The 27,480-nt window shown below is 39.0% G+C and overlaps 1 protein-coding gene across 10 annotated transcripts in view; it reads right to left on the bottom strand.

The window, feature by feature from the left end:
- The window catches only part of kaznb (kazrin, periplakin interacting protein b), a 114,559-nt gene that overhangs the window by 68,901 nt on the left and 18,178 nt on the right, over positions 1-27,480 (bottom strand). For 9 of the 10 annotated variants that reach the window (XM_044348868.1, XM_044348869.1, XM_044348870.1 and 6 more), the window contains one exon: positions 16,981-17,138. In XM_044348868.1, coding sequence (XP_044204803.1) covers positions 16,981-17,138 — 158 coding nt within the window. Of the gene's footprint in view, positions 1-16,980; positions 17,139-27,480 lie in introns of those variants that run through there. The other variant, XM_044348878.1, reaches the window with a different exon arrangement.

The following is a 27,480-nucleotide window of genomic DNA, read 5'->3' as shown; positions in this document are numbered from 1 at the left end:
TTAGTGCAAAAGGGCAAAGCAGTTATGCAAATGTGTTTAGAGAGACAAACTGTGCTGATGAGCTTCTTTTGTATTATGTCTTTTATTTAATGGCTCCAACTTATTCTTATTGTAAATGTATGTGATTTAAATGTGTTTAATAAGCTGGCTCCTGCAGGATCTGGGAATTGCATTAATCTGCATGCTAAATTAGTTTGTCTGAATCCAAAAGTTGTCTGGCTCAGGGAGTTGAGCTCTTGTAAGGGATTATAACAGGGTATTAATACTAAGATCCATGGAAAGCAAAATAATGTAATGTTCCTTTCTCTTTCTAAAAATTTTGCATGTGGGCAAACTAATTACCATAGTATCATTTTACAGTCATGCTGAGAAAAAATGAATATGCTCCAGAGTATTTACCCAAACAGTTTCCTTGCAGACATGTCCCTGTGCATTTATTGTCCTTGACAATTTAAAGGGGACATATCATGCTTTTTCTGGTTTTCTGTTATTTATGTACTGTGATGATGTTGAATAACTATGTTAAACATGGTCAAAATTCCAAAATGTGAGGTTAAAATGTGTAGAAATGCTCCCTGCAAGACAAAAGCCCAGGCTTCAACATGCCCTGAACACTTTGTTTGCTGACATCGACTTGACGCGCATGCCCATTCATGCCGTCTCTTTTGAAGCCTTGGTTGCTAAGGTTGTTCCATGTGTTATTTGTGTCGTCCACTCTCATATTTCAGATCAGATTCCGTCTAAACATGTACAGATGTATTTGAAAAGTTGAAATTTTGAGGAAAGAAAAGGTATTGAAATCCTACTATTGTAGTTTGTTTCATGGTTTGTTGACATAGCTGTCAACAGCCAGTGACGTAGCCAGATGTCTGCCGAGGGGCAGCTTCTGAGAGTTGGCCAATCAAAAGAGAGTGGGGTCATCGGGAGGGGGGGCCTTAAAGAGACAGGAACTAAAACGGCCCGTTTCAAACAAAGGCTGAACTGAGGAGCTGCGTAAAGGGTCAGTATGAGTTAAATTAGGGTTTTTTTTAACTGTCATCATTCCAGTAGAGCCTGAGATTAAAAATATAGACCTGGAAATATGTAAAATATGTCCCCTTTAAATGTTAAATTTGTAATTTGTAATTTGTTTGTGTACCTCATAAGATTTTGTTGGAGTGCTTTGTATGTGCACACATATTTGGGTAAACATGTCTGCTGTCTTGCTGTTTGTATGTGTGACTGTGGCAGGAAAACACACAACAAGATAAAGTAAAGAGGGAGTGAAGCAGGAAGGAGGAGGACAAAAAGAGTAGCTGTTTATCACCATAGCTTAAAGCCACAATCAGAGGCAGTTTGTTTACCAAGGATAACAATGATGTTGGAAAAGGACAGACTGCAGTTCCTCAAGACCTAAAAACTACCTTTCATTACACAAGTCTTTGAAAGCTTCATGGTCATTCTGCTGGTCCCTGAAGAGACATCTCATGTCTAAACATAAACCACAGATGAGGTAGAGACGCTGGGGAATATAGTTGAGAGCTCTTACACTTAAAAACACAGCTGGTTAGCAATTACATCACGTTGGATAAATATACAAAAAGTCCTCCACCCTCACCCTGCTGACATATATAAACTCTTATCCTAATGTCACTTATAATCTAAATAAAGTGATGGAACATGCACTTAAATAAATTATATTGTATACTAGTATAGTATAACACAAGTATAATACCTGTATAAGATTCATAAAATTGCAGAATTGTTGTTGAGGATTTGTCATCTTTATGTTGTTTTCTAATCTAACTATAAAGGAAGGGATCTCTGTATTTCAGTCTGTCTGTTTGTCTGTATGTATGTATCTATGTATGCATGTATGTGTGTCCTTTGCATATCTCAACAACTGTTCATCCAATCAACTTCACACTTGGCAGGTGTGTTGCTGAGAACCCAAGGAAGTACCGTGTTGAGTGTGAAGTTGTTTGGATGATTTGTTCTAGAGAAATATATAAAAAATACCTCATAAACAACGTTGCTTCTGCTTCATCTTCTGCCTGTGGTGTCAACAAGTAGAAATATGGCCAGCGTCACTCTGCCATTGCAACCAACTTATACATTTACTGTATATGCGGTTGCTTCTACAGTTCAGCCTCAGTTTAGTCTCACTGCTGAAGTTTCTGTCTGGATTAAAACCATTTAATTTATTAATTCCTTACCATTTTAGTTCATATGTCTGTCAATTGTTAGATACATATGCGGCCAGTTCCAAAAAGGCACATTTTGAAAGGACACTGCACTAGTTTCTATAATGCTCAAGCTATTTTCTGCTCCACTACCTGCTTGTACATTATAATCCCTTTCTCCTATACCGCCAAATTGTTTTGCCAATACGTTTTTGGAGGAAACATAATTGTTTACTGGATTACGCTCACCGGCACTTTCCAGTCCAAGTGTGACCTTCCTGTACTGCAAAGACTGTACGGAAGGACAAAGTGGACAATGGGTGTACAAAGATCACTGGAGATGGGGGTTCACGTCCTGAGTTCCTTGTGCAGTTAGGTTTAGCCTACTAAGGTTACTACTTGAGGTTAGGTTAGCAAAACATAGTGGTTTGGTTAAGGTTAGGAAATGAGTTTTAGTTAAATATTGACAAATGAACACATCCAGTCTTGTGTTTCAATTCAGTGTCAACTTTTTTCATCATTTAACCTGGACCACAATCTTTCCCTAACCTTAACCTGAGTGCCTAAACATAACCTAAAAACCATTAATAATGCTGAAATATGCTGAAGTTGCCACAAGTATGTTATAGAGAAAGCAATTGAAAAACATTGTCAAAAGTTTGTTTTGCAGATACGTTCAATAAAAACATTTCCTCATTATGGTGACAAAACATGATCAGAAACTTTGTTCATTGCTCTTTCAACTATATAAACATATTTTTTGGAGACAGGGTTGCATCTATGCAATGATTCTTCAATTTATACAACCCACATCTGAAATAAATACAAATAAAATAAATACATTACACTCTATGAGAAATAAATCAAAAGCCAAATCTCACACTAAAGTAAAGCCCACATTTCCAGTTGAAACTTGAAAAGTCTATTCACATGAACTTATTTCACTGTTATCATTCCAGGAGTCAAAGAAAACCAAAGGGAGCAGCGGGATAGAGAGAACTGGTCCACTGGGGGCCCATTTCCAAACATTTATGCTCCAAATCAAACATTTCTTTAGCATGCTATCTTGCATGGTAAACAAGCATAATTTAAGTTGTTTCAAGCTATGAACAAACTAGTGGGAACCTGCTGGGCTCACGTGGACGGAACTTGGGAAGTTTTTTGGCAACATAAAAAGAAATAATTCAGACTGAAAAAGGACTTAAGACTGAATGGAAGACTAGAATAGTTTGAACTTTTGATGGAAAAAAACTTTCACAATACAGTAGAATTTTGTCTATAATTCTTGTAACTATCACTATCACTTGCAATGTTGATCCGTATGTTATTTGTGACATTTTCATTAATCTTTAAATGATCAAATTTTGACCTCTTGACTACCTGGGTGACTCACAATGTGCAACAGAAATATAGAGGCCAGCCTTGCCCCCAAAGAATAACAATTATAGTTATTTTCAAAAGCACCTGCCTTGCATTTTATGTCAGGGCTACACGAGGACAAGTATCACATTAATATAGTGGAGTTCATTAAAATACCATCTGCTCTCAAAAAAAAATCACAAAGCTTCATGACAGTGCAGAATGTATCTCCAAAGAGTTGTAAAAAATGTTTAAGATTCAGTATTCTGGTAACAGCGGTATTAGAAGATGTATGATTATGCATGCTGATAGGCTTTCAGCTGAGATCCCTGGAAACACGTTCTCACTGAAGCAGTCAAACTGCAATAAGTGGAGCATCCAGGCGGAGCAGAGCGCACAGCACACTAACAAATTCATACATGTAGAACTGGGAGAACGTAAGAGGATACAGAGTAGGAGTCGAGGAGAGCAATTGTAATCATACTCATGAATACTAACAAGGCTGGGAAAGAACAGAACAGCACATTAAGAACACGATTCATTACACAAGAAGACATATGCGGCACAATCAAAACCAACCACTTCCGTTTTAATAATAGGCTTATAAAAATATACTGAAATTGGGTTTTCATTATGAGTGTTTGTGTTTGACATTTCTGATCCTATTTCCTGCATTTTACACTTCGCCCGTACTTCTTCAGTTAATCTTTCCTTTTAATGCTCTCGGTATGATATACTACAGTATAATGCATACAGAGCACAAAATAAACACATTTAAATGACTTAAACATGAGAGGAGTCTCCACAGATTTAAGGATTTAAGTCTATATTATACTTCAAGGTGTAACTGTAGGTTCCTTCATTGAAGGGAATGACAGAAGATTATGTAGACTTTACCTGTAGCACTACAGTCATTCTGCACCATACTTAACTCAATCAGAAAAGAGCTGCAACAAGAATACAGCTTGGTGGATAAAGGTAACATTTTTTGTCTAGTGGAAGGAAGGGCACCTGCATTTGAACCTGTTATTGTGCCCTGATGTCTCATTTTCTTGAATCAAAAGAAAAACAGCCATCAAGGTGAGACTACTGCACGTTTCCATGTTTCTGCATAATATGTGGCTCTTACGGCAGTTACAGTTTTGAAAAGGTACATGTAAGCACCTGCGGTAATTCTCTGCAGACACCACAGACAATAAAGACATTGGGTTCATTACTCTTTAACACAAATGTACAAACAGCCTTAACATTTAGTGAATGCACATGCAGGTGAGATACTGTATATTAGAGCAGTAAACCTCTTAAACCTGTATTTACTGATTTTTTGACCAGTTGGGGGCAGCAGAAACAGGTTGTGAACACAACACTGTCATTTCATCATTTAAGTTGATTTGGCAAACTTGTTAGGAAACAGTTGTTTATTTACACATCAGCAGTCACAGAGCAACGTTATCATTTATTTGTTATCATGTTTCTGTCTACCTGGAGAATGTAAGTCCAATATTCCCTTTTCTTTAGCTGTGTTTTTGCTCTCAACTCCTGAGGGACATCTGTCTCTTTAGCTGCTAATGCCCCACTATGGTCACCAGCCTGCCAGGTTTTGTCTGTTTGGTGCTGAGCAGGTAGTGTCCGGTGGATTTTTAGTGCTTTTTCTCTGAAAACAGCTGCCTCCCATGGCTGAAAATTACACTATGAAAGCAGTGAGGGTGAACCAAAACAGCTCCATAAAGCCGAAGGAGCTGCAGAGTGTGGTGGTGCAGTAATTCTCTTTTGGTTCACTGGCACTTCTGACATTACACATTGTCATTTTGATACATTGTTGGGATAAAAAATATTGATTATAGCCGCTTTAAAAGTAATTGAAAAATTTAGAATGACTTTTTTGCCATAACAAAATTACAAAAATTGATTTCTTGTATTTTTAAGTAAAAATGCCATTTAGACCCAAGGGTGTATCTTAAATAGCTTCTTAATCATGCACCAATATACACTTAAACACTTAAAAACTGCCTCCAGAAGGAAATACATTAAATAATCATAGAAACAACACAATGAGGTCCAGTCTAATCTGATGGATTTTAGCTATTTGTCCTAATCTGATGGGGTGTGTTTGTGTAATAATCACCTGGTGGTGTACTGGAGAGCCAAATTAATCATTGTGTCTAGACCCATGAGACAGGTGTAATGACGGGTAAAGGGCTAATCCTGAGCACCAGTACTCAGGACTGGTGGTCTATAACACCCTGCACCTCCTGAGCCTGATTTACATGGTGGGATTAGAGCCAGATAGCCTCTCAGTTTAATTGCATTACTCCAGATTACATGACCAGATTACAAGATTGTGCACCACCAGTGCTGTCTGGTTTACATGATTATCATCAGAGGGAACAAGGTTGTTGTTTAATATCATGAGACCTCATATGTTGTTTCTGGTTTTGGGTGTTGTCTTATGTGTTGAATTACTGTACTGTTGCTGTAAATGTGTTGTTTTGTGATCTTGGTGACAGTTTGTGGCTACAGCATACAATAAAATAGATTATAGATAGATAGATTAGATAGATTAATAGATTAATAGATAGATAAATGGATTAAAAGATTAAATCAACTCTAAAACAGTAATAAAAAAAAGCATATGTAAAGGATAGGTTCACAATTTTTCAAGTCTCTCTTAAAACAATAGTCAAGTGCCCATATGAACAGTGAAATGGGTCACAGGATTTGCTTGTTGTAATCTTTCCTTCTGTTCGTACTGGCCATTAGAAGATCCCTGTCAAAGGCACTTACAATGTAAGTGATGGGGGACAGAATACACATTCTTCGTTTTGAGAAAAAACTTGTTCAAAAGTTTATCTGAAGCTAAAATAAGGTTTCATCTGTTTGAGTTAGTCAAATAAAGTAGATATTATCCACAGTTACAGTTTTTTTAGTAAACAGTTCCCTCTTTGTGGCTCGACGGACAGTGTTTTCCTGTGTAGCTGCAGAATCATAACAAAAAGAGAGAAAATGGCTCAAAAAGACTGTAACTAACAAATAAGAGCCTGTTCTCCTAAAATTCTTTATTTCATTGATTATAAAGGTATACTACTGTTTCATACTACCTCCGTAAGACCCATTTCACATTTTCGTATTTCAATCTGTTAGATAAAATCTAAACATTAATAAGTCATTTATCAGTCATTGATCGCATGATCTTAATATGAATCCAAAAGGGTATAATAGTTGTGCGTCTAAAGATGCATCATATCAAGCAGCCTTTCACAGCAATAAAAGAGTAGATTTTCAAAGAAACGTGAGCTAGGAGCGCTCTAAGTCATCTGTGGTCAAACTGCAGGTGCATTGGTCAAAAAACCTGGAAATGTGTGTGTTGCTCAAAAAAAAAAAGGAAGAAAGAAAGATAAAAAAAAGGTGTGTGGAGCAGCTCTGGGCCAGATGCCCGCCTGGCCCGACTCCTCAGAGCGATTGCTTCTGGCAGGGAATCAGATAGAAGGGAGAGTCATTTATATTTCCTGCACCACCCCACAAGCTGTGGAGGCAGGGAGCATTTAAATCTCGTCTAAGGTCAACAGGGAACTCAATGGCTTTGATAACAAGTATTCCATCTTTGATTCCACACTCTTCTCGTCTCTGCAGAAATTCTGCCTTTGATGAGGGGTTGTGCAAGAGGGTTTTATAGTAAACAAGACGAGGTGGACGACAGCGAATAACTGTGTTTAGGAGGCTGAGCTGTCATGTGGAAAAAGTTGAGATAGGGGAAACAAAAGGCATACCAGTGTCCCTCCATGTCAAATTAATGTCCCCACTTGTGTCTGCTGTGTACACAGGCTGATGTTTTCTCATGAATTATTCAGGATGTCAGTCCTGTGGAGGGGACTCTAGCAACATCACCACAAGGAAGCTCACGTAAGGCTGACTGATAAATAATGGACAAGTGGATCACTTTGTGCTTTCTTCCCTCTGAATGCATCAAAACAGAATGAACTAGATGGTGGGCTCACATATCTGACATGAAAAATCTCTCCAGGAACTGTAAGCTTTCTGTGGTTAGCAGAGAAAGCCACTGGAGGACGTGTAGCCACCTCTGCGCTGACTCTCAGACTTATGCGTAAGCAAGCCAATCCTTGAGACTTATACACATCAGCCAGACACAAACAACCCCACAACAAAAGGGCTCCTAAGAGTACAATCACTGTCTGTCACTCAAGAGGAGATTGACAGAGAGAGGGGGCCTTTCATATCACCCGAACTTCTCTGAAATTGAGGTGAACACCTTTGATCTGCAGAAAGATGCGTGTAGTGATCCAGATCAGCTTTGTGACAGTGCACCGGGTTTCCATAGAAACATGCGCGTCCAAACACACCAGACTTTAACATCCTGAACCGCATCAACAGATGGCTTCTTGAGAGGCTGAAGGATGATGAAGTCTCACATTCTGGCATGCATCATTTCATCTGATGGAGGCCATATTGTCATCTCAAAATATCCACAGAAAAAGTTTGATCCACTGAACGATACCTTCTTTATGTACGCAAACAGCATTTGTTTGATCGGATGAGAGATGATGTGTAATATGTGAAGGTCTGGGAATAATGCAAAGAAATGAATGTGTCAGCCTCATGGCATTTGGGAAAAACTACCTCATCTGTCATGTCATTTCAGAAAATATAAATCAACACTGTCATTTTATCCCTGCACTTAGGTTTGTCTAATCAGCAGCTGTAAAAAATCTTCCCTGCAGTCACCTCCAATACAATCATTTTTATGTGTACTCATTAATCTTTTTTGTGTCCCTGGTGTTTCTGAGTGGGTAGAAATGTGGAGACTGGTGAGAGACGGCTACCGGCTGAAACTGTTGTTCAAAAAGAGCAACCACAGCTCTTTGAAGTCCGGCTTGTTCCAGCTCACACTGTAACATAAAGGATGTAACATTGAAATGGATGTAAAGGATTTGAACACAATGGAGTCAGAAGAAAAAAAAAAGTCAAAATGAGGCATGAGATGAAAGCCTCCAACAGATTCAGGTAATAACGGTTTATTTGTGTTCAAACACCGAAAGACACTTATAGAACAAAGACAGCCTCACATAAAGAGGATCTCATAAATGACAACCTACTTATCTTGCAGGCAATGAGACGCAAAATGGCTGAATAAAAATAACAGAAGTCAGGAATCGATTTCAGCAATCCCTGGACCACCTTTGTCGTCTTTGTAGACGACGTCTCTTTCTCTCTCACTTAATAGTTTATGAGTTCATTATGTACCAGATCTGAACTGATCCATTGTCTCACTAACAGCTGCAGGACAAACCAAACCTCACTGTATCATTAATCTAGACTCCCAATCTATTTTACTTTGAGCTCAGGCTCATATTCCTCCTTTAATTCTTCGCTGGTCAATAATGAATTAAGGTAGATCTGCCAACATTGTAACTGAAATGACTAAACTGGCAGCTTATTGCTCTGCTGCAATCAGCTATGATTTTTGGCTCATAAGAGACTTTTCAGTTTCATTATTCCTCATTCGATACAAAGCTTTCTTTTGAACCTTTAATAACTTCATGAAAAGACTATGCTCTTTTTTTCTTTTTTTTTTGGATCCACTCCAGGGGGCTGCAGAGCTGAAACAGGGATAGTCAAAGAAAGAGCAGACACCTGGTATGAGACACAAGACACAACATGGTTCAGTAAAGTTGGAAATATATTCACAGATTCGAACTTCCAGGATCAATAACTCATTAGCGCCCGGACACGGGGGCGGAGCAAGGCAAAGAATGTAAAGAGACTAAATCATCATCATCATCATCGTTAAACATACTAGGGTACTTGCCCACGTTAAGCATTTGACAACAGATATAGCCTTCCTCACCTTGACACACATGTGTAGTTCAGACTATGTTAGTCTGAGGTGGGGTTGGGTTGGACAGATATTTCATTCATGCTTTCAGAGTAAGGCCAGAGCAGGTGGGCGGTGATTTTGATTCACAAGTCAATACCATTTGCAGCATCTGAAACAATTTCAGATACTGATGGATGCTTTGTTATTGTTGTTGGAAGGCTCCATAACACACCTGTGATACTTGCCTGTGTCTACACCCCAAACTGGGAAGACTTTCAATTCATGAACAAATTTCTGTTGTCTAACTTAGGCACCCTTCAACTAATCTTACCTGGGGGCTTTAACTGTGTGATTAACCCTTAATGGGATAAACTGTCTAATAGAACAACTACTAAATCAAAAACATCTGAGTGCATCAAAAGTTTTTTAGTCATGTGCGATGTCTAACCCATGGCGACTTCTGTACCCGACTAAAGCCCCTTTCACACATGCACTGCGACTGTGAAATTTCCGGTGAAGAATGGTGTTCATCCCTCCAGAAGAGTTCCAGAGACTTGTAGAACCAATGCTAAGGCTGATGAACACCATTCTTGTAAAAGATATTCCCTCATTTGGTGTTTTGATGACGGTGGTGGAGAGCGCTGTCTAACACGTCAGTCCAAAATCTCCCATAGGTGCTCAGTTGGGTTGAGATCTGGTGACTGCGAAGACCATAGCATATGATTCACATCATTTTCATACTCATCAAACCATTCAGTGACCCCTTGTGCTCTACAAATTGGGGCATTGTCATCCTGGAAGAGACCACTCCCATCAGGATAAATGTGTTTAAATGTTTGGAGCCAAACCATGCCAACAAAATGCCCCCCACAGCATAACAGAGCCACCGGATCCCCTCACTGTAGGGGTCAAGCATTTAGAGGTTATACAAAGTTGTCCTGTACCAGTTTTTCTTTTAATTTGTCACCCGTCTGTATGCATCAATCCACACTGAATCTGAGACTGTCTCACGGAGACGCCTCACGTTTTTTTTATGCTCCAAGTCTGTTTCTGTCACATTTAGTGAAGCATAATCGGAGCAGGCAGCTGTTTAAATCACACAAATATCCAGCTGTATGTGTGTTTTTAACTTACTGCAAACTAAATTTTAGTTCAGTAAATTTCTGCTGTCAGTCAGCCTGGTGAAGGCAGTTTGTCCAGCCGCTGTCCTCTCAGCTTCCCAGGAGCTGCAGCTGACAGATGGACAGAGACGCTGAACGCAGGTCGAGTGAGAAGTGGGGAGGCTGCAGAGAGGCAGAGAGTGTGGATGGACTGTTGTGCTCACATGAGAGAATTTTTTTCCCATTCGTGATAACGTGTGAGAGGAACAGAAGTGACTCTACAGCTGACAAATTCCACCATATTTCTCTTTCGGTTGTTGCCTTGGTAATGTGCGTCCATGAATTTGGGGGGCGGGGCCTCTGAAGGATCACGAAGGGAGGGGTGTTTTTGTTTGGGTGTTTAGTTCAAATATCAGCAATCTTTCTCCAGAATGACTGACTCTACCTTTAATCCAGAAACCAAACCAGAGGTTAAGGAAATAATATCCAAGACTTGTCACTGTCATCATGTTCAAGGAAAACTGGGAGAATGATTTTGAAACCAACATATTAGAAGATCAGTGGTCTAAAATACTTCACTCTCTATCTATTTATGTGAAGCATGGCCTTATTCAATTTAAGATAGTACACCAGCTTCATATGTCAAGGGTTAAGCTTTCATAAATTTTCCCTGGGGTTAGTCCTTCCTGTGACAGATGCAAGCAAGTTCCTGTCAGCCTTTATCATATATTTTGGTCATGTCCCAGCCTAACAGCATTCTGGTCCTCTATATTTGAAGTCTATTCAGAGATTGCAGGTCGGACAATTGAACCGTGCCCTTTTCTTGTACTTTCTGGTGTACCATCAGAGGATCTTACCCTGACAAAAGCACAGTTGAACAGCACGGCCCACTCAGCTCTTCTGGCAAGCATCTCATTCTTTTGAATTTGAAGAGTTTCCCAAATTTCACCTGAGTTGATTATAGTACACTCTGGGGTATTTTTAGCCAGCTAGCGCCATGACTTTATGGACAGAAACATTGGACAGTCGGTCCATTTTATCCATTATATCTCAACAATTATCGGATGGATTGCAATTAAATTTGGTACAGACATTCATATCCCTGATCCTCTGAGCCTTTGTTTAGCACCATCATCAGGCCAAAATTTTAATTTGTCCAGTACTTTGGCATTCCCATTAGCCTCAGCTTGTGTTCAGTGCTAATTAGGAGATGTTAGAATGCTAATACGCTTTACTAAGATGGTGAACATGGTAAACATTATACCTGCTTAGCATCAGCATGTTAGCATTGTCATTATGAATATGTTAGCATGCTGACGTAGCATTTAGCTCAAAGAACCACTGTGCCTGAGTACAGCCTCACAGAGCTGCTAGCATGTCTGTAGACTCTTAGTATAGTTATAATCTACTAGTTCATTTATCAAAGGCTTTTTATTTTTAACCATCCACTTGACTGCTTGGAATTGGATTTTTTCACTATACCCTACCAATGGATCAGGGACATTTTTCTTTTTATTATTTTTTACTATAATCACTTCTGGTTCTCTGATCTGAAGTAACACCCCGCCAACAATAGACCAATCAGTTATTCGCTAATAAAGCCCCGGAAATCTCTGATGGGCCCTCAGGTAAAGTACTTCAGTTTATTCAGACTCACACAGACCAACTCTCTGAGGCACTGTTCTGTTAGTGGTTACTGACCTGCACAGAACTGATCCACTGTCCCGGAGTAAGAAGAAGACACCAACTTTAAATGAATAGACAGTTACTATTGTGCATTTTTAGGGAATTATAGTGAGCAATGTCTCCTCTGTCACACCATCATCAGGCCGCTATTGTAGCCCCGCTGACTTCTCAACCAAATTAGCTAATGCAGTGCAACGTTCCACTACATCAATTCACAGCCTCCACACCCACTGAAATGCATTTGATTAGTCACCCCAGCGCAGCAACGGGGACATAAATAATTCATCTGTGCAAATGACAAATGAGGCAATCAATTCTGGGACAGCATTCAAAGAGAAACTATTCAAATCCCCTCTAAATTAATTTTCCACCTTTTAGTGGCCATGGACTTGAAATGTTAATGCTGAATTCATCAGATGATGTTTTTACCCTGAGTTCCACAGACAAACTAAACCATTTGGGGTCAGAAAATGTTTTCAAAAGATATACAAAACATCAAGGTTTCTGGACTGACAGAAAGCCTTTGAGAGTTATTTATTCTTCCAGTCCAGCAGGAAAAGTCTCAACACACTACTGGCAGCATTAAATACTGGACATCAGCGCATCTTGGTTTGCTGCCTCGCCTAAACTGCACAGAGAACATCAAGTTCTTTGAAACAGGCATCCAGACCAGAGCTAAAAGACTGGAAGAGAAGGAAGACTGGACTAATTTCATATTCCATCTGACAGCAGCAATGGTACTCTACATGAATGCAAAAGCCTGTGGATGAGAAGAGCTCCTCAATGTGGGATGAGATCACACTTGACTTTGACCTCTGAGACTCAGAGAACAAAGAAATCCAATGCATAATACGGCTACAATTATTTTGTCCGTCGATTGTAGCGTGAGTGATGATAGCGAGCCTGAAAGCTTAATCCTGCTGGTGATTGATACAAACATAGTGATTAAGTACAAAGACTAAAATGTTTGATGGTATTTTATCAAGTCTGAACCCAGTAGAAAACTCACTTATTGAATCCAAATCCTTCCGAACCCCACATGTCAAAGTTATAAGTAACTAAAACTCAAAGACCTCCATTCAGCTTTTGTTGTGTGAGAAGCAGGAAACAGTGTTTGTTGGCAGCCTAGTTAAAGTTCACAACAGCTACAACCTGAAAATGAGGTGAATGAGAAAAAACGAGAAAATACAAAATGTTGATTAAACGTATCTGACACCTTGAAATAACAGACGTAGCCTACTTACTTTTGCACACATTACTTATTACAAGCAACTTGCTCCAAATACTGGAGGTCCTGATTCAATACTATTGATCAGCTTAGACTATTGATATGATATGCTTGAAAGTTTGACTGTGAGATTCACAAGATTTTTTCTCTGATGGAGAGTTGCTGCTCTGCTGGTCTGGTTGAACTACAAAAACAAACGATACACTTGTGGTTATAGTGTGCATGCAGAATATTAAAGAATGATGTTTCCTTTCCCTCATAAACAATTTTTGGATGAGTGCCAAACCAGACAACAAACATGTTAACTTATCATGCAGTCACATTATATTTCCATCCTATGAATATTTGCTCCATCTCTCATTCACCTCTATGGACACCCGCAAAATGGATGACCTCAAGCATGCGTGGTGACCAGGCTACTTAAATTCCACCTACAACCCATATTCATCTATACAGTGTATACTACGTATTAATCATCATAGTGTACTGTTTTAGCAGTTAGATACAAAAATATTTTGCCATTTAATAGTAATAGAAGATGATGCAATATGTGCAAAATCAGATATCAATCAAACTATGACTTTGGATCGTCACAGAAAATTCAACTTCACAAAAAGACAACAACATGTTTTTCATAAGATTTGATTCCAACTTCTTTTGTTTCCAGGATTTTTCTGGAGCTGTCTAGCATTCACTTTTTTTCAGCTGTGAGCAGCTCCTCCATTTCCTTTGTGCATTGCAATGTGGGATAAAAGTGTCCACTGACAGCACAGTCAAAAATCAACCATATTTAAAATTGTCACATTTCCCATGTGAACAGAATACATACTCAAAACCTATTTAGAATTTGAATGAATTGGGGACAAGGACCCAGCCTGGGACAGAGAATCTCTCTTTGGGAATTCGTCATAGCCTCAGAGTAAACAAACATATCGCCATAGCAACTGTCAGTGACAAGTCAGTATCCCATTGTGATATGTGTTGTCCTTTGACAGCACAGAGCAACAAACCCCCGACTGACAGAGGTCTCCAACTGTCATGCTTTCGAAGAAATAAACTGGGGAACATGTACAGGTTGTGGGTGTACTGTCTGACACAAACAAGGCCAACAGGAATAGAAATCTGTCATGCTGACTGGTGTCTGAGAGCTTCACTTAACATTTAACTACCGGCAAACTTTTTTTTTTTTCAAGAACAAATTCTTGGGGAGATAATCGACTCTCCATTCGCGGCTGAGGATCCCACTCATCCTTCACCTCCTAGTGTTATATTCCTGAGTAACAGAAAGACTGACTGCGAACTAACAATGCTTCACTCTGACGGCTTGCATACCACAGAGCGGAGGTGAAAGCACTGGCCTTTTGCTGAATTACCTTCTCTTTAATCAATGACAATGCATCAGAGAAAATATCTCCAGGAGAATGGCGGGGGGACTCAGTATCCATCATAAAAGTCTGCGATGGATGACTCAAATGCATCACTGTGTCAAGATTCATCTAAAATTCATCACAACGCAGAGGGAATATAAATAAAAGGACAAATGGTAGCAACACTATACGGACAAATTATCACCTCATCTGAAGCAGAGGAGAGAGAGGAAAAGATTTTATTACTTTCCAATGTTTTAAAACACACTAAAACACCCATTTTTGGCTTTACAATAAAGAAAAAGAAACTCATAAAGCTCTGAAAGTAATTCTGAAGAAAATGCAGCTAAGCTCACTGGACAGAAACAAGCATTTCCCCTCGGTGGATCCCGAGGATTAACAGAAAAAACGTTTCACAGTTCAACTGTCAGTTGTTCACAACATCGCAGAGGTTGCCAAAGTTTTCACAGTGTTGGACTGGTTGTACTGTGTGCAAGGGCAAAGGTTTTATTTCAGCTCTGAGTTGAACACACACTGGATTCAACCCTGTGTAGCAAGTCACACTGACATGTCGTGGGAAAAACAGACACATCATGTCTGTTTTTCTCTTATAACAGCATCTCTGCTAGAGTATGCCGGGATAAGAGACCTAGTGGAATAAGTGGTCATTGTAAAATACAGTAAAGATCTAATCAGGACAAAAAGATTAGATTGCAGGAAAAACTGCAGTTTAATCTGATGCTGATATGCCAGTCTTTTACTAATCTAACTAATGTGCCTAATCAGGATTTTAGCTTCACAAAACCTGCTAAAATGTATTTTTACTACAGTTTTTACTAAAAGATGTTAATCTGGAAATTCCACTGAGAATCAAACAATCCCTGCAGCTTGAAGGCAGAGCAATCAGCAAACTTTGGGAACTGATTTAGATAATGACGACACTGAACAGTGCTGTGTTTTGAATCTTAATCTGTCATCTCATGACTCAAACTATGTTGTTAAAGCTGCTGAACATAGTGACTGAACTGAAAGTCCAATGAGAAAATGCAAAACATTTATGTGCATAAATTTCACAAACAAAAATGAGCACTTTGTCATGTTTACTTTTGTTTGCTTTTTATGCAACTGGTCAACAAGCTGAGCCTCCAAGCTACTGTATGACCATGTCAGCTGCAGTGTGTTTGAGGAAGGATCATATTTTAATTTACAGATATGAATGAAAAAGTATATTATTGTATATGAGCAAAAAGAAAACTCTCACCTCTTCCTGTTGCCTTTATTTGATAGCTTTTGCTGTTATGGGTGACCTCAAGCTCTGGTTGTGACTTAGATAATTCACAAATTATTGTGTGGACTTGGGAGGTTGAGAACGATGACAAACACATGCTATTACCTCACCACTGACCTCGTACATTAATGTCACTAAATAGACAGATTTTATTGGTCAAACAATGATTTCTGACAGAGACATTGTGGAGAAATCAACACACAAGTATTTCCTTCACACGAAATTGCATGTTTAGTGTGCAAGAATTAATAAAAAACAATAACAATAGAAACCAACAACCTGCTTGGTTTCATATGCAATATCTGTCATATAACACTTTTTGATAACTATATAGCTTATTTCTTGAATCAGATCAATTTGAAAACCAATTTAAGTGATTAGTTTATATAAAATATGATGTCTCGAGGTTCGGTTTTAACATCTAACGTAAAAAAACATAATGCCTGGGGCACATTTCTCCAATCAGGTACGGGAAGGGTTCATGTTGATGTTTCAGTATGCAGTCTGTCAGCTGGCTACAGGCAGATCTGATGACACCCCTAAACTGGTCAAACTCCTATTGAGCCTGACCAGGTGATAGCGAGCAAAGCAAAAATGTGTGGGTTATCTATGTGAGACAGTTTTTAATTTCTGTAAATCTAAGTTGTGCTTTAAAAACCACATCAAGTATAACTGAAATATCCTGTATGTCTGAGGTAGAGATAATTTAATTTAATTAAGGAAAATTCCTGTTTTCTAATGTTAAGTGACTTGTCCTGTTGTGTGTTTTGGGAACTCACTGTTATATAACAATAATTAGTTATGTTGTTATCTATCCCAGTTGCATTACAGTGATAGCTGTCTGAGGGGTTGAACATTATTTGTAGTTTCTCTTTAAAATCTACAAATTTGTCCTGAGGGACAAGCATGTACAGAGTGACCTACTGTATAACCAACTTGAGAGGGTGAAGGCTGTACCTGAGCATCCATGAGCAGGTGTCTCATCAGGGTCATGGACTTCCTCAAGGTGTCCCTCTCTCCCGGGATGAAGGTCTCATCTTCATCAGGCAGATTACAAGGTCTGGTCACCATAAACTGAGCGATCTGATCGTTAAGGCTGTTGAGAGACTGGACCGCTGCAAAAGAGGCAAAAGAGAATCGGAAGAGAGAAACGTCAAACCAAATGAAAACACACACATTCAAAGAAACAGGAACACAACTCTTTCTGGTGGGAATTCAGTGGATCAGACTTGAGTGATTTGAGACACTTCATTCATTCAGACAGCTGACTTCTATTGCCGTCCACAGCTGGCCTGTTTCCACTGCTTTCCTCTTCAGAATAATCCCTCTTTTGGACAAAAGGGGCATCATTAGGCTAAACCCATTACCAAGACACAGAAAATCACATTCACCCCATCATATAATCCATTTTTCATGGAGACAGTCTCAGTAATAATGCTATTATGTTTTGTTTTTTTGTTTTTTTAACTTAGTGGCTATTTCAACACAGTATGCACTTTAGAAAAACATCTTTGTCTCTTAGAGCTTGGTCAGAGATTGCACAAGGTCTCCATTATGGTCTGTGGTCAAAGCCTGTGGGTGGTAATATAGAAATGTTTGATCAATACTGACAAATTTCACTCAAGTTCCACACAAAGTCAGCAGGGTGACAGAGGATCATTTTGTCTGAGCAGCCCACCAAATACAGAAACAGATATAGTAAGATACAGTATTAGTGTCAGCGCTCATGCTGCAGCTCATCATTATTTTCATAAGCAATTACTCTTTGGATCATGTTTTTCAATTAGTTAATTAAAACAAGTGGCAGTCTGCCAGTGAGCCAATAATTACTCACATCAACTCATGCTGTCCAAACCGACAGAACTTTATTCTGAATTCCAGTTGAGATCCCAAAGTTTGGGATGGATGGATGGATGGATGGACACTTTTATTCATGCAGGGGAAACAACAAGCAATGCCCTGTTTACTGAGTTATCCAAATAATAATTATGTAAATAGATAATAAAATACAACATTGCCACCAACAGTAGCAACAGGAGATAAATAAATAATAAGAACAAAGTCAATTAAGACTTTAACATTCAACTGGTGATAAATGTATGTTTCTATGATTGAGGCAAATTGTGAGAAGCTCATTAGTGTGCCAAGATATCAAATATGGCAGGTTGACTTTTGTAGAAGTGTATAAAATGATACACAAGTCTTCTGACTGAAAATTTCTCAGTGTAAACATCATTAAGCTTCAATCAACGGACATAATATATATTACGTGATACTATCAGTATCATGTAGTGTTAGTGACTGTGTTTTCCATCTTTAGTGACAATCAACAGGAGTTATGTTAAGGGCTGAATTGTTGAATAAGTCTAAAACGTGAAAAGTAGCCATCACAATTTCCCAGAGCCAAAGGTGACAATCTGAAAATGTTTGTTTTGTACGACAAACTTACCCAAACCCCAAAATATGAATTTACATTTATATTTTTTGGCTTTTTGAGAAGCTGAAGCAGCAGATGTTTGTCAATTTTGCTTGAAAAATTACTTTAATAATTATAAAAATCATTGTCAATTAATTTCCTGTCAAATGACTAACAATTTAATTGACTTATCATTTCAGCATTAGTCACCATGGAGATAGCATATGTGAAGGAGGTCAGGCATCATTCTCTCGCTCTCGCTCTCTCACACACACACACACATCAACTGAGGTCAATTTGGGCGAGAGTGACAGAGCGACTCAGGCAACGTGTGACTCACTGACGACAGCCAAGGTCAGCTCTTCAGCAGGATGATTAAAGATTTATGGCCACACCTTGCAGCCCTCTCTTGAACTGCAGGAGCCATGGAAAAAAAGAGGGATGTTTACGATCACACAGCAGCCCCGCAGGCAGCACGGAATACATCAAATCAGTGCACGGTGGAGGGGATAAAATGTTTACGACAGAGGTTGACGATTGGATTCTAATTTCACATTCAACATTTACAAGGTGTACCTCTCTGCCCCAAAGACGGGCAAACGCGTCAGGTAATGAAATGCTGCTGTCGAAAATGACATGCTGTCAAACTCGGAGAACAGACACACCCTCTCCTCCTCTCTCTGCTCCACTTTCAGTTTTCATTCAATGCATCTTGTCACACACTGTGATGCACGATGGAGCGGACATGTGGCTTTCTATTAAAGCAATGTTACTTTGACTACCCTGAATATGTCAACATACCACATTGCAACCCAAATGCCACAGCTCCTGGTTGAAGACATAAAGCATCAGACAAGGTATGATGCAGAAATTTGAATTTGTTGAAGCAGTTATAACTGATGGCTTCTCATTCATGGAATTACAGTAAATGCTGAAACTCTTCTCCAGGCGGCTGACAACCCTGATCAAGGTTTGACAGCAGTTCTGGTCTGGAGGTGTACATTTGCAAGCCTGCACGTTTAATATTCGTCTGCTTTTGGAGCAAACCAGATGAGGCAGCAGCACAGAGATGATCGCACACCCCCGTCCTCTGCAGCAAATGTGTAAGTGAGGAAATGTCAAACCTTCTTTTCACATCACTGGTCAGATACAATAAAGAGTGTAAGTCATGAAAATGGCCTGGTGAAGCTGACTGCGTTTTAATAATACAGGCCACATTAGAGAAAACATCAGGAGAGGAGTCTTGATAAGAAAAAAAAAAACATGGATTATTGAGAAATAGAAATTTCCATTAATGAATAATTGTATAAAATGTCTCCATCACTGAGTCTTTCAATCCCTAGAACTTGTTATGGTTATATCTTCTATTCCGCAGCATTTTTTTAAAAAAATGTGCACATACAAGATGCACCCAATCAGGTTCATATTCCTTCACATCTGCATTTTTTATGTTAAATTATAATATGTATAATCATTCAAATCAGAGGGATATTGTATTTTTTTATGACGAACACTCCCCCACACAGGTGGCCCAGTGCTGCTGGTGACTGTGAGATGTGGACAGCTCATTACAATCTTTGTAGCCACCCACAGGAGCAAAACAAGATCAACAATGAACTCTAATGAGACATGTTGGTGTTTTGTCAAGCCTGTGCAGTCCTTGTGAAAGGAGAATATAATGTGCATTTGAAAAAAAAAGAAAATAGAGCTCACTCATAAAATGCAATCCGTCCTCCGGGAAAAATATCTGTTCCAGTTTCTGTATGTGATTGTTGTTAATTTGTGAAATCTCACAAAATATAATCAAGGGAGTCTTTTTTTAATGCAGATGTCTGCAATACACTAAAATATATTCAAATGAGCTGTCCCACCAGGAAGTGTGATGAGAAAAAATATTTAAAGAGACTCTTTTGCTTCTGTTGGATTTAGGGACTGCTGGTTACAGTCACAGTAGCCAGACAGCTCTGCCAAGGCAATGTGAGGAAGCTCCAAGAACTTCACACTTCGAGCCTAAAGGCCCGTAGTTGGATGAGAGGACGGGAGAATCTGTGGGAATCTGAGGCAATCCCGTGAGAGAGAGAGAGAGAGCTCGGCTACATTTCAATTACACCGATGCCAGATAAATACACAACACAATCTTGTTGAGGGACAAAAGCCTGCACTGAACCTAAACCAAGGGTGTTACACCACTCTCTCGCTCTCAGGATAGAAGCTAGTGAATGCTCATTTTGAGGCTTTGGAAAACATGCCACTGTAAAGCTAACTGCAGTGGCATGTTTTCCAAACTGTTTGTTCTAACACAGGAATTTGGACAGATCAATTATAGCCTACCAAAGTTTGCTTTGTATAGAAATAACCAAATCCCTCTCTGTATCTAACAGCATCAACACAGGCCTGTAATTTTGCTGTTTGCCTCATTGTTCTGCATCACTATCTGCAGGAGTGCCCAATTCAGCGCGGTGATTGTGTGGGCACTGCAATTCCCCTGAGAAATTGGACAATTTTTTCCCCAAAGGAATACTCTGAAAACATCTGGAGTTATCAGGATATGGCATCTCTGACCATTTTAAAGGAAGCATATTCTGCATTGCGAGCATGTTACAGTATGTTCTGTGAATCTTTTTATCTATATTTCTGGTAAATGCTACCACACACACACTCTATAAATGGCAAATACTTGATATTGCACTCCAATGTCACGCTCCCACACACACATCCTCAAAAAGCATTTGATCCTTTCCCTCTGGCTAGTGTCCACTAATTTCTGATGCATAGCAGATGGAGGCTTTTGTGTGCGCAGAGCTTTGTCTGCAAAGCTGGGGATATGTGAACATGGAGTGCATAATTGTGACAGTGGATTTAGGAGATTGACCTCTGTGGAAAACAAACTGCATGGGCCCTGCATGGCTTTTTACTGTGCCGTGTTGCATTCCCCCAAAACTGAAGCTTTGAGAAATCACAGAAATCTGCCCAAAACAATCAGGCAGATAGGAGCCAAGGCAGATTGCCAGGCGTCTTCTTGTCTTTTCTCTGTCCATGGTGAGCAAGAGGAACCCAAGTCCGCATCACACTCTCATTTACACAGTTCCCATGACAGCATGTTTTGGCTTGTTTAGATACTAAACTGTGTCACATCAGGTCAGATCAGAACTGCATCCAGACACTTAAGTTGATTCAGTCGGTGCCAGAGAGGAATACCACACATATCTATTGCATACTTTAAATGCTGCTTTACTGCTTGTTAACAAACACCTTCCAACTGCTCCTAATGAACAGTTATGTATGTGTGAAATATTTAATTTACATACTGTAGGACTTTTGTGCTACTAGTAGGTAAGCCATGTCAAGAGAATCATGTAATTAGTTGAGAATCAAAAGCAAAACTGGAATATAATCCAATAAAAATACACATGGAATCTTAGTTGATGTTTTATTCCACATTAAAATCATTTTTTTCAGAAATCTTTCAAATTGTACAACATTTCTCTGCATAAGTTGACATGATACATTATATAGAAGTTACCTCTTTCCACGCTTCACTTATGAACAAATATGTAAATATTTGGACATTGTTTTATCTGTGATAGCAAAGAGAATACACTAAAACACGTTTAGTTTTGTAACGTGCATGTCAACACTCTATGGTCCTCTGCCAAATTTGCATAATTTGTGCTTTCAAAATTTCTAATACATGGCATTTTTATATCATATTATATTGCATGTACGTATAATACCATATTGTATTTATTTAGCTTTTTTTTGGACACATTTATTCTTTATTTATTTATTCCTTATTACATTATGGTATGGGACATTGAGCATGGATTGAAAAAAAGCTGTTAATGAGCCAGAGTTAACCTAAAAGGTCCCTGGTCAGATGTTAGGAAGCACCCTAATCACATACAGTATATACATAGCATACTGTTTGCAGTATTATATGTAGTCTTTGTCTTGGGTTACCCTGAAGATAGTCATCCAAATTAAATTCAAAATAAAAACTGTTTATCTAAATTATTACTCAATTCGTCAAACAATTCACATGATTCTTCTAGAGGTTTCAAGCCTCAGAGTAGTTAATACTGGGGTTTTTGAAAAGAGTGTGCACACAGCCCTGTTATGCTCGAGATACAGCTGCTAATTAAATTACCTAATTTGCCCTCAAACAGCGTCTTAGTTTTCTTTTTTGCTCTTCAGTTTATTTAACAAGCGAAAGCCGTAAAAGGTAAGACAGTTGAGACCTGGAGGGCAGCCTGGAGGAAAACATCTTCACAATGAGAACCGCAGGGCAGGAAAAGTTTTTGGCTCTCCCTACAGATTCTCTGCACCTCAAATTCACTAAGAAACACAGAATCCAAATTTTAAATAGGACAAAGACATAAAACCTTCCCTCTGAGAACTCACATTTTCATCATATAGTCATACATCCTGTTAATGTTTTTGTTGGCCAAATCAAGGATTCAATTAACCCTGCTGTTTCAAGTCTGTCAACACATAAACTCACAGTAATTTGTTCAGTATGTATCTTACAGTGCAAGAGCGTGCTAATTAACTCGCAGACAGACCTATACATGAATCAAAACCACTCAAGGGAACACTGCTGCTCATTTAAGCACAAGTTGTTTTCAAAGCATCACAGGACACAAGCTTGTTGTCGATGAATAAAAACAGATGCGGCTAAAAGCATGTGGACACCTCAAAATGTCATCTATACTTGAACATCTCATTCCAAGTCCTGGACATTAATATGCTAATGTAACAGCCTCAATTCTTCTGGAAAGGGTTTCTGCATAATTTGGACTGCAGAGATTTGCTCTCACTCTCACTGATGCCACAAGAGCATCAGTGAGGTCACATTCATGTCACAATTCATCCCAATGGTCCTGGATGAGGACAAGGCTCTTTGCAGACCAGACACCGAACCATTTCCTTACAGACATTGCTTTGTGCAGTTGGCACAAATGCTTCCTCGAAATGCTGCCACAAAGTTTGATGCACATTATTGTCTAAAATATCATTGTATGTTGTAGCATTGACGGTTCTCTTGCAATTTAGTATTGCACTTCATTAAGGTTGGGGATCTTACAAAAGAGAAAAATAAAAAAGAATGGTCATAATAGAAGGACTTTTGGTCACTTTTATGATTCAAGCTACACTTCCCAAAATGCAACTCAATAGCATATTTCAGTAAGGGTAAAGATAAATCTTCAAAGGAGGACATATCACGCACATTTCCAGATCTATAAATATAGTATATACTATCTTTATAATCTGGGGCTCTACTGGAATATCTTTGCATGATTTACAGTTCAAAAAAACTCTTTACATATCTTACACTGGCCCTTTATGCAGCCCCTCAGTTCAGCATCTGTCTGAAACAGGCTGGTTTAGCTCCTGTCTCTTCTGATTGGCCAACTTCCAGAAGCTGCTCCTTGGCAGACTTCTGGGGTTCTTTCCAGAAAGCAGGTTCAACAAACTCTGAGTCCAACCCTGAACTCTGAGTTGATTGAACCCAAAGATAGGAAACTCTGAGTTTTTGTTTCCAAAACAGCAGATCAGAGTCAGTTCAATCAACTCTGAGTATGTTCACTCTGAGTTAAGCGAGTACATGATGAATGAAAGAAGCCATCAATAGAGCTCAAATACTATGATTCACCATGGCAACAGGTACATAAAAGGCAGAGCCTCCACTCGAATCCAGTGAACATAGAGATATGAAGGCAAGCGTATGTGGACGGTGCACATTTATCTTTAAAAAAAAAAGAGTCTGAGTCAGAGAGGGAAAAGTGTCAATAAGTTAACACAAAGTTTTATTCAGTGTTGTACATTCATCATTTACCAGACTTACATTTCCTTAATGGATGATAAAGTGGTATCTGACTGTGTATCAGGCTGCAGCCTACATTACATTTTAAATATATTTGTTCAGTTTAAATTTGATGGGAACAAAACACAGGAGGCAGCAACTGAAGATGAAAAAAACATAGTTAAAGATTTAAAAAATATACAGATCAAAGACATAGAGACATGAGTGTGAGCTCACAGTCTGATCCAGTAATAATGTGTTTGGTGATTTGCACTTGAAAAGGCGTCAAGGTTAAAATACTGTAGATTTTAAAATTTTAAACATCTTGGTTCAACAGTATGCAGTGATGCTGTTCAATCCTGCTCACTCAGAAAAATTAACATAAAATCTCCAACATTATAGGATTGATGTTCCACCAGTGCAACCAATCACATCATGAGTGATAGAGATAACTTAATTATTCATTGATCCCACATGTTTAAAGCTTCATACTGATTTTTTAAATCTGAACTGAGATTACACATTATGTGTAACAAACATCTCAGTGCAGGAGCTGCTCTAACAAACTGACAGCTGTCTTGTGTGCACAGAGTCACAGTCTTACGATAGAAGGACATGAAGAGGTTTTATTCTGAGCTGAGGCTGAATTCACACTGTGTAATATTTGAATTTAAGAACAAAAACTGTTCAAAGACATGACTGATGCTCATACTGAAAAAGCAGTGACTTTAGAAAGTCCTTTCAGTGCTTAACAGTAAACCACTATTAATGAATGCACTTCGATACACACTTTCATATTGACTGAATGAATGAGGAAATGAAACAGCGTGTCTGGGTCTGTAAGAAGGAGGAGACAGACAGAAACTCAGAGTTTGTTGAAGAAAATCTGCCAGGGAGCAGGTTAGCATGGTAACTGACCCCGAGTTTAAGTGATCTCTCTTTCTGGAAGTGAAAACCCAGAGTTCCCCTCATCTCAGGGTTAACAAACTCAGAGTTATCACTAAACCCGCTTTCTGGAATACCACCCTGGCTCCGAAGGCTACGTAAACAAACAGTAGTAGTAAGATTTTACTACTTTTCTTGTTCTTTACACAAAATGTCAGCTTCTCAAATACATCCGTGCATGTTTGAGCCAAAATCAGATCCGAAATATAACAATAACAACGTGAGCAACCCATGGAACAACCTTACCAACGAAGGCTACAGAGCAGACGGCAGTTTGTGGGCATGTGCAAACAATCTGATGTCATCACAAGGAGGAAGTAGAGGTAACTTTGCAAATGAAGTGTTCAGAACAGGCTGAAGCCCTGGGCTCCTCACTTGCTGGGAGCATTTTTACATGTACATGCACTTCATGTTTTGGAACTTTGGCGATGTCCATTGTAGACAATTGACATTAAAACAGTATGAAAATAACAGAAATTTACAAAAATGGTAAATGGACTGTACTTGTATAGCGCCTTTCGAGTCTTCCGACCACTCAAAACGCTTTTACACTACGAATCACATTCACCCATTCACACACATTCATATGCTGAATGGTACAGGGGCTACCATGCAAGGTCCCAACCTGCCCATCAGAGGAAGTCTAATCATTCACACACATTCTCACACTGATGGCAGAGCCATCAGGAGCAATTTGGGGTTAAGTATCTTGCCCAAGGACACATCGACATGCTGACTGGAGGAGCCAGGAATCGAACCACCGATCTTCCGATTAGTGGACGACCCACTCTACCTCCTGAGCCACAGCTGCATGATATGTCCACTTTAAACTATACACCTCCAGTTTATAATGAAAGCTTTCTGTTCAAACATTAGAAGTCTGCAAACCAAAGCTGACACAACACCGATGATGACATCGCCAGGGTCATTTTCTCAAAATTTAAAAAGCCACAGAAGACATTTTACAACTGTTTCTGATACACCAAGTAGAACTAATCATGACAAGTAAACTGATCTCAAAGTGTAAAAGAGCATCACTTTAAGATTTCCCTTATTTGGAACTAAGGGGCATGAAAAACCAAGTCTATAAGCATTTGTCCTATAGTATCATATACTTTTGACCATATAGTGAAGATCAGCACAGACTTTGCCTCACATAAAATAAATAAATCCTTAAATTCTTAGTTTATGATGCAATGTATGATTTGCATTTCTGAAAATACCAGCATCCGACCAGATCAAACACTTCTCTCAAATCCTAAAGGCTTTACTTCTAAAAATCTACCACATTATCTTTCAGAACAGCATCTCTGCACAATCTATAATGTACAAATGCACAGTATATGGTATGAGTTTCATTTTGACCTTTTCAATCGTATATAGTCAGCTGTGGTAAAAACTGTTTTAGACCTCTTGGGGATGGAGAGAGCTGCATCTTACAGTATCAGCCGGCTCTACATTCAAGTATGAAGCTCCAGTGTGGAAGCAGAAACTGCAGGAGGGATTTCATTTTGCCCACAGCAACATTGCCACCATCTGGTCGCTTTGATACATGCTACAACCACATGAAATGAAAAAGTGCCTCTCTCTCAGCCCTCGTCACTGACACTGGTCTGAACAGCTGCATTTTCCAGGAAGTGAAGCAGTGACAAAGATGTGTGTATGTTAGACCCTTCAAAACATCTGCCTCCAGTAAGTGAAGGCATTAAGTTATCCCAGACGAATTCATCTAGAACATTACATATTCTAATTTCATAGTTAAATAAAATGTAATTAATTGACTATAGCTGAATAAAGAATCCTAATTCATTCATATGAATGAATCTATTCATTTCATCTATTCAACAAGTTGCACTTTTAATAATAAAAATGTAATTATCTCCAAATAGTAACAAGATTTATCACAAGAAAAAGATCATCTCTGATCTCTCCAAAAGCTGTTACTGACGTTTAATTAAAATAAAGTCCTTAACAGTCCAGAGAGAGCCGGGGTAAAGTGCCCGCCACTGGTTTTGCATAACTTTGATCAGTGTGCCACCTAGTGAGAAGTACAAGAGATCAGCACTGAGCGTACCCGGTTTTTCTTTCTTCCTTTGAGTCAAAGACTTTAGAAAACAAATCTCAGGGGGAGTGTTGAACCATCGGCTGAATATAAAAGCCTCCTATAGCCCTTTGATAATCTGCCTGAGGCAGGTCCTCAACACCTGATGAAACTACTTGGAGTATTATGACTCTCACTGAAAGTCCTCCACTCAGTCAAGACAAACACACACACACACGCACACACACACAC

The sequence above is a fragment of the Thunnus albacares genome, chromosome 4 (genome assembly GCF_914725855.1).
Source record: "Thunnus albacares chromosome 4, fThuAlb1.1, whole genome shotgun sequence".
In the NCBI taxonomy this organism is placed as follows: domain Eukaryota; kingdom Metazoa; phylum Chordata; class Actinopteri; order Scombriformes; family Scombridae; genus Thunnus; species Thunnus albacares.
The sequence above is the reverse complement of the archived record's forward strand: the minus strand, read 5'-3'. Positions and strand labels throughout refer to the sequence as shown.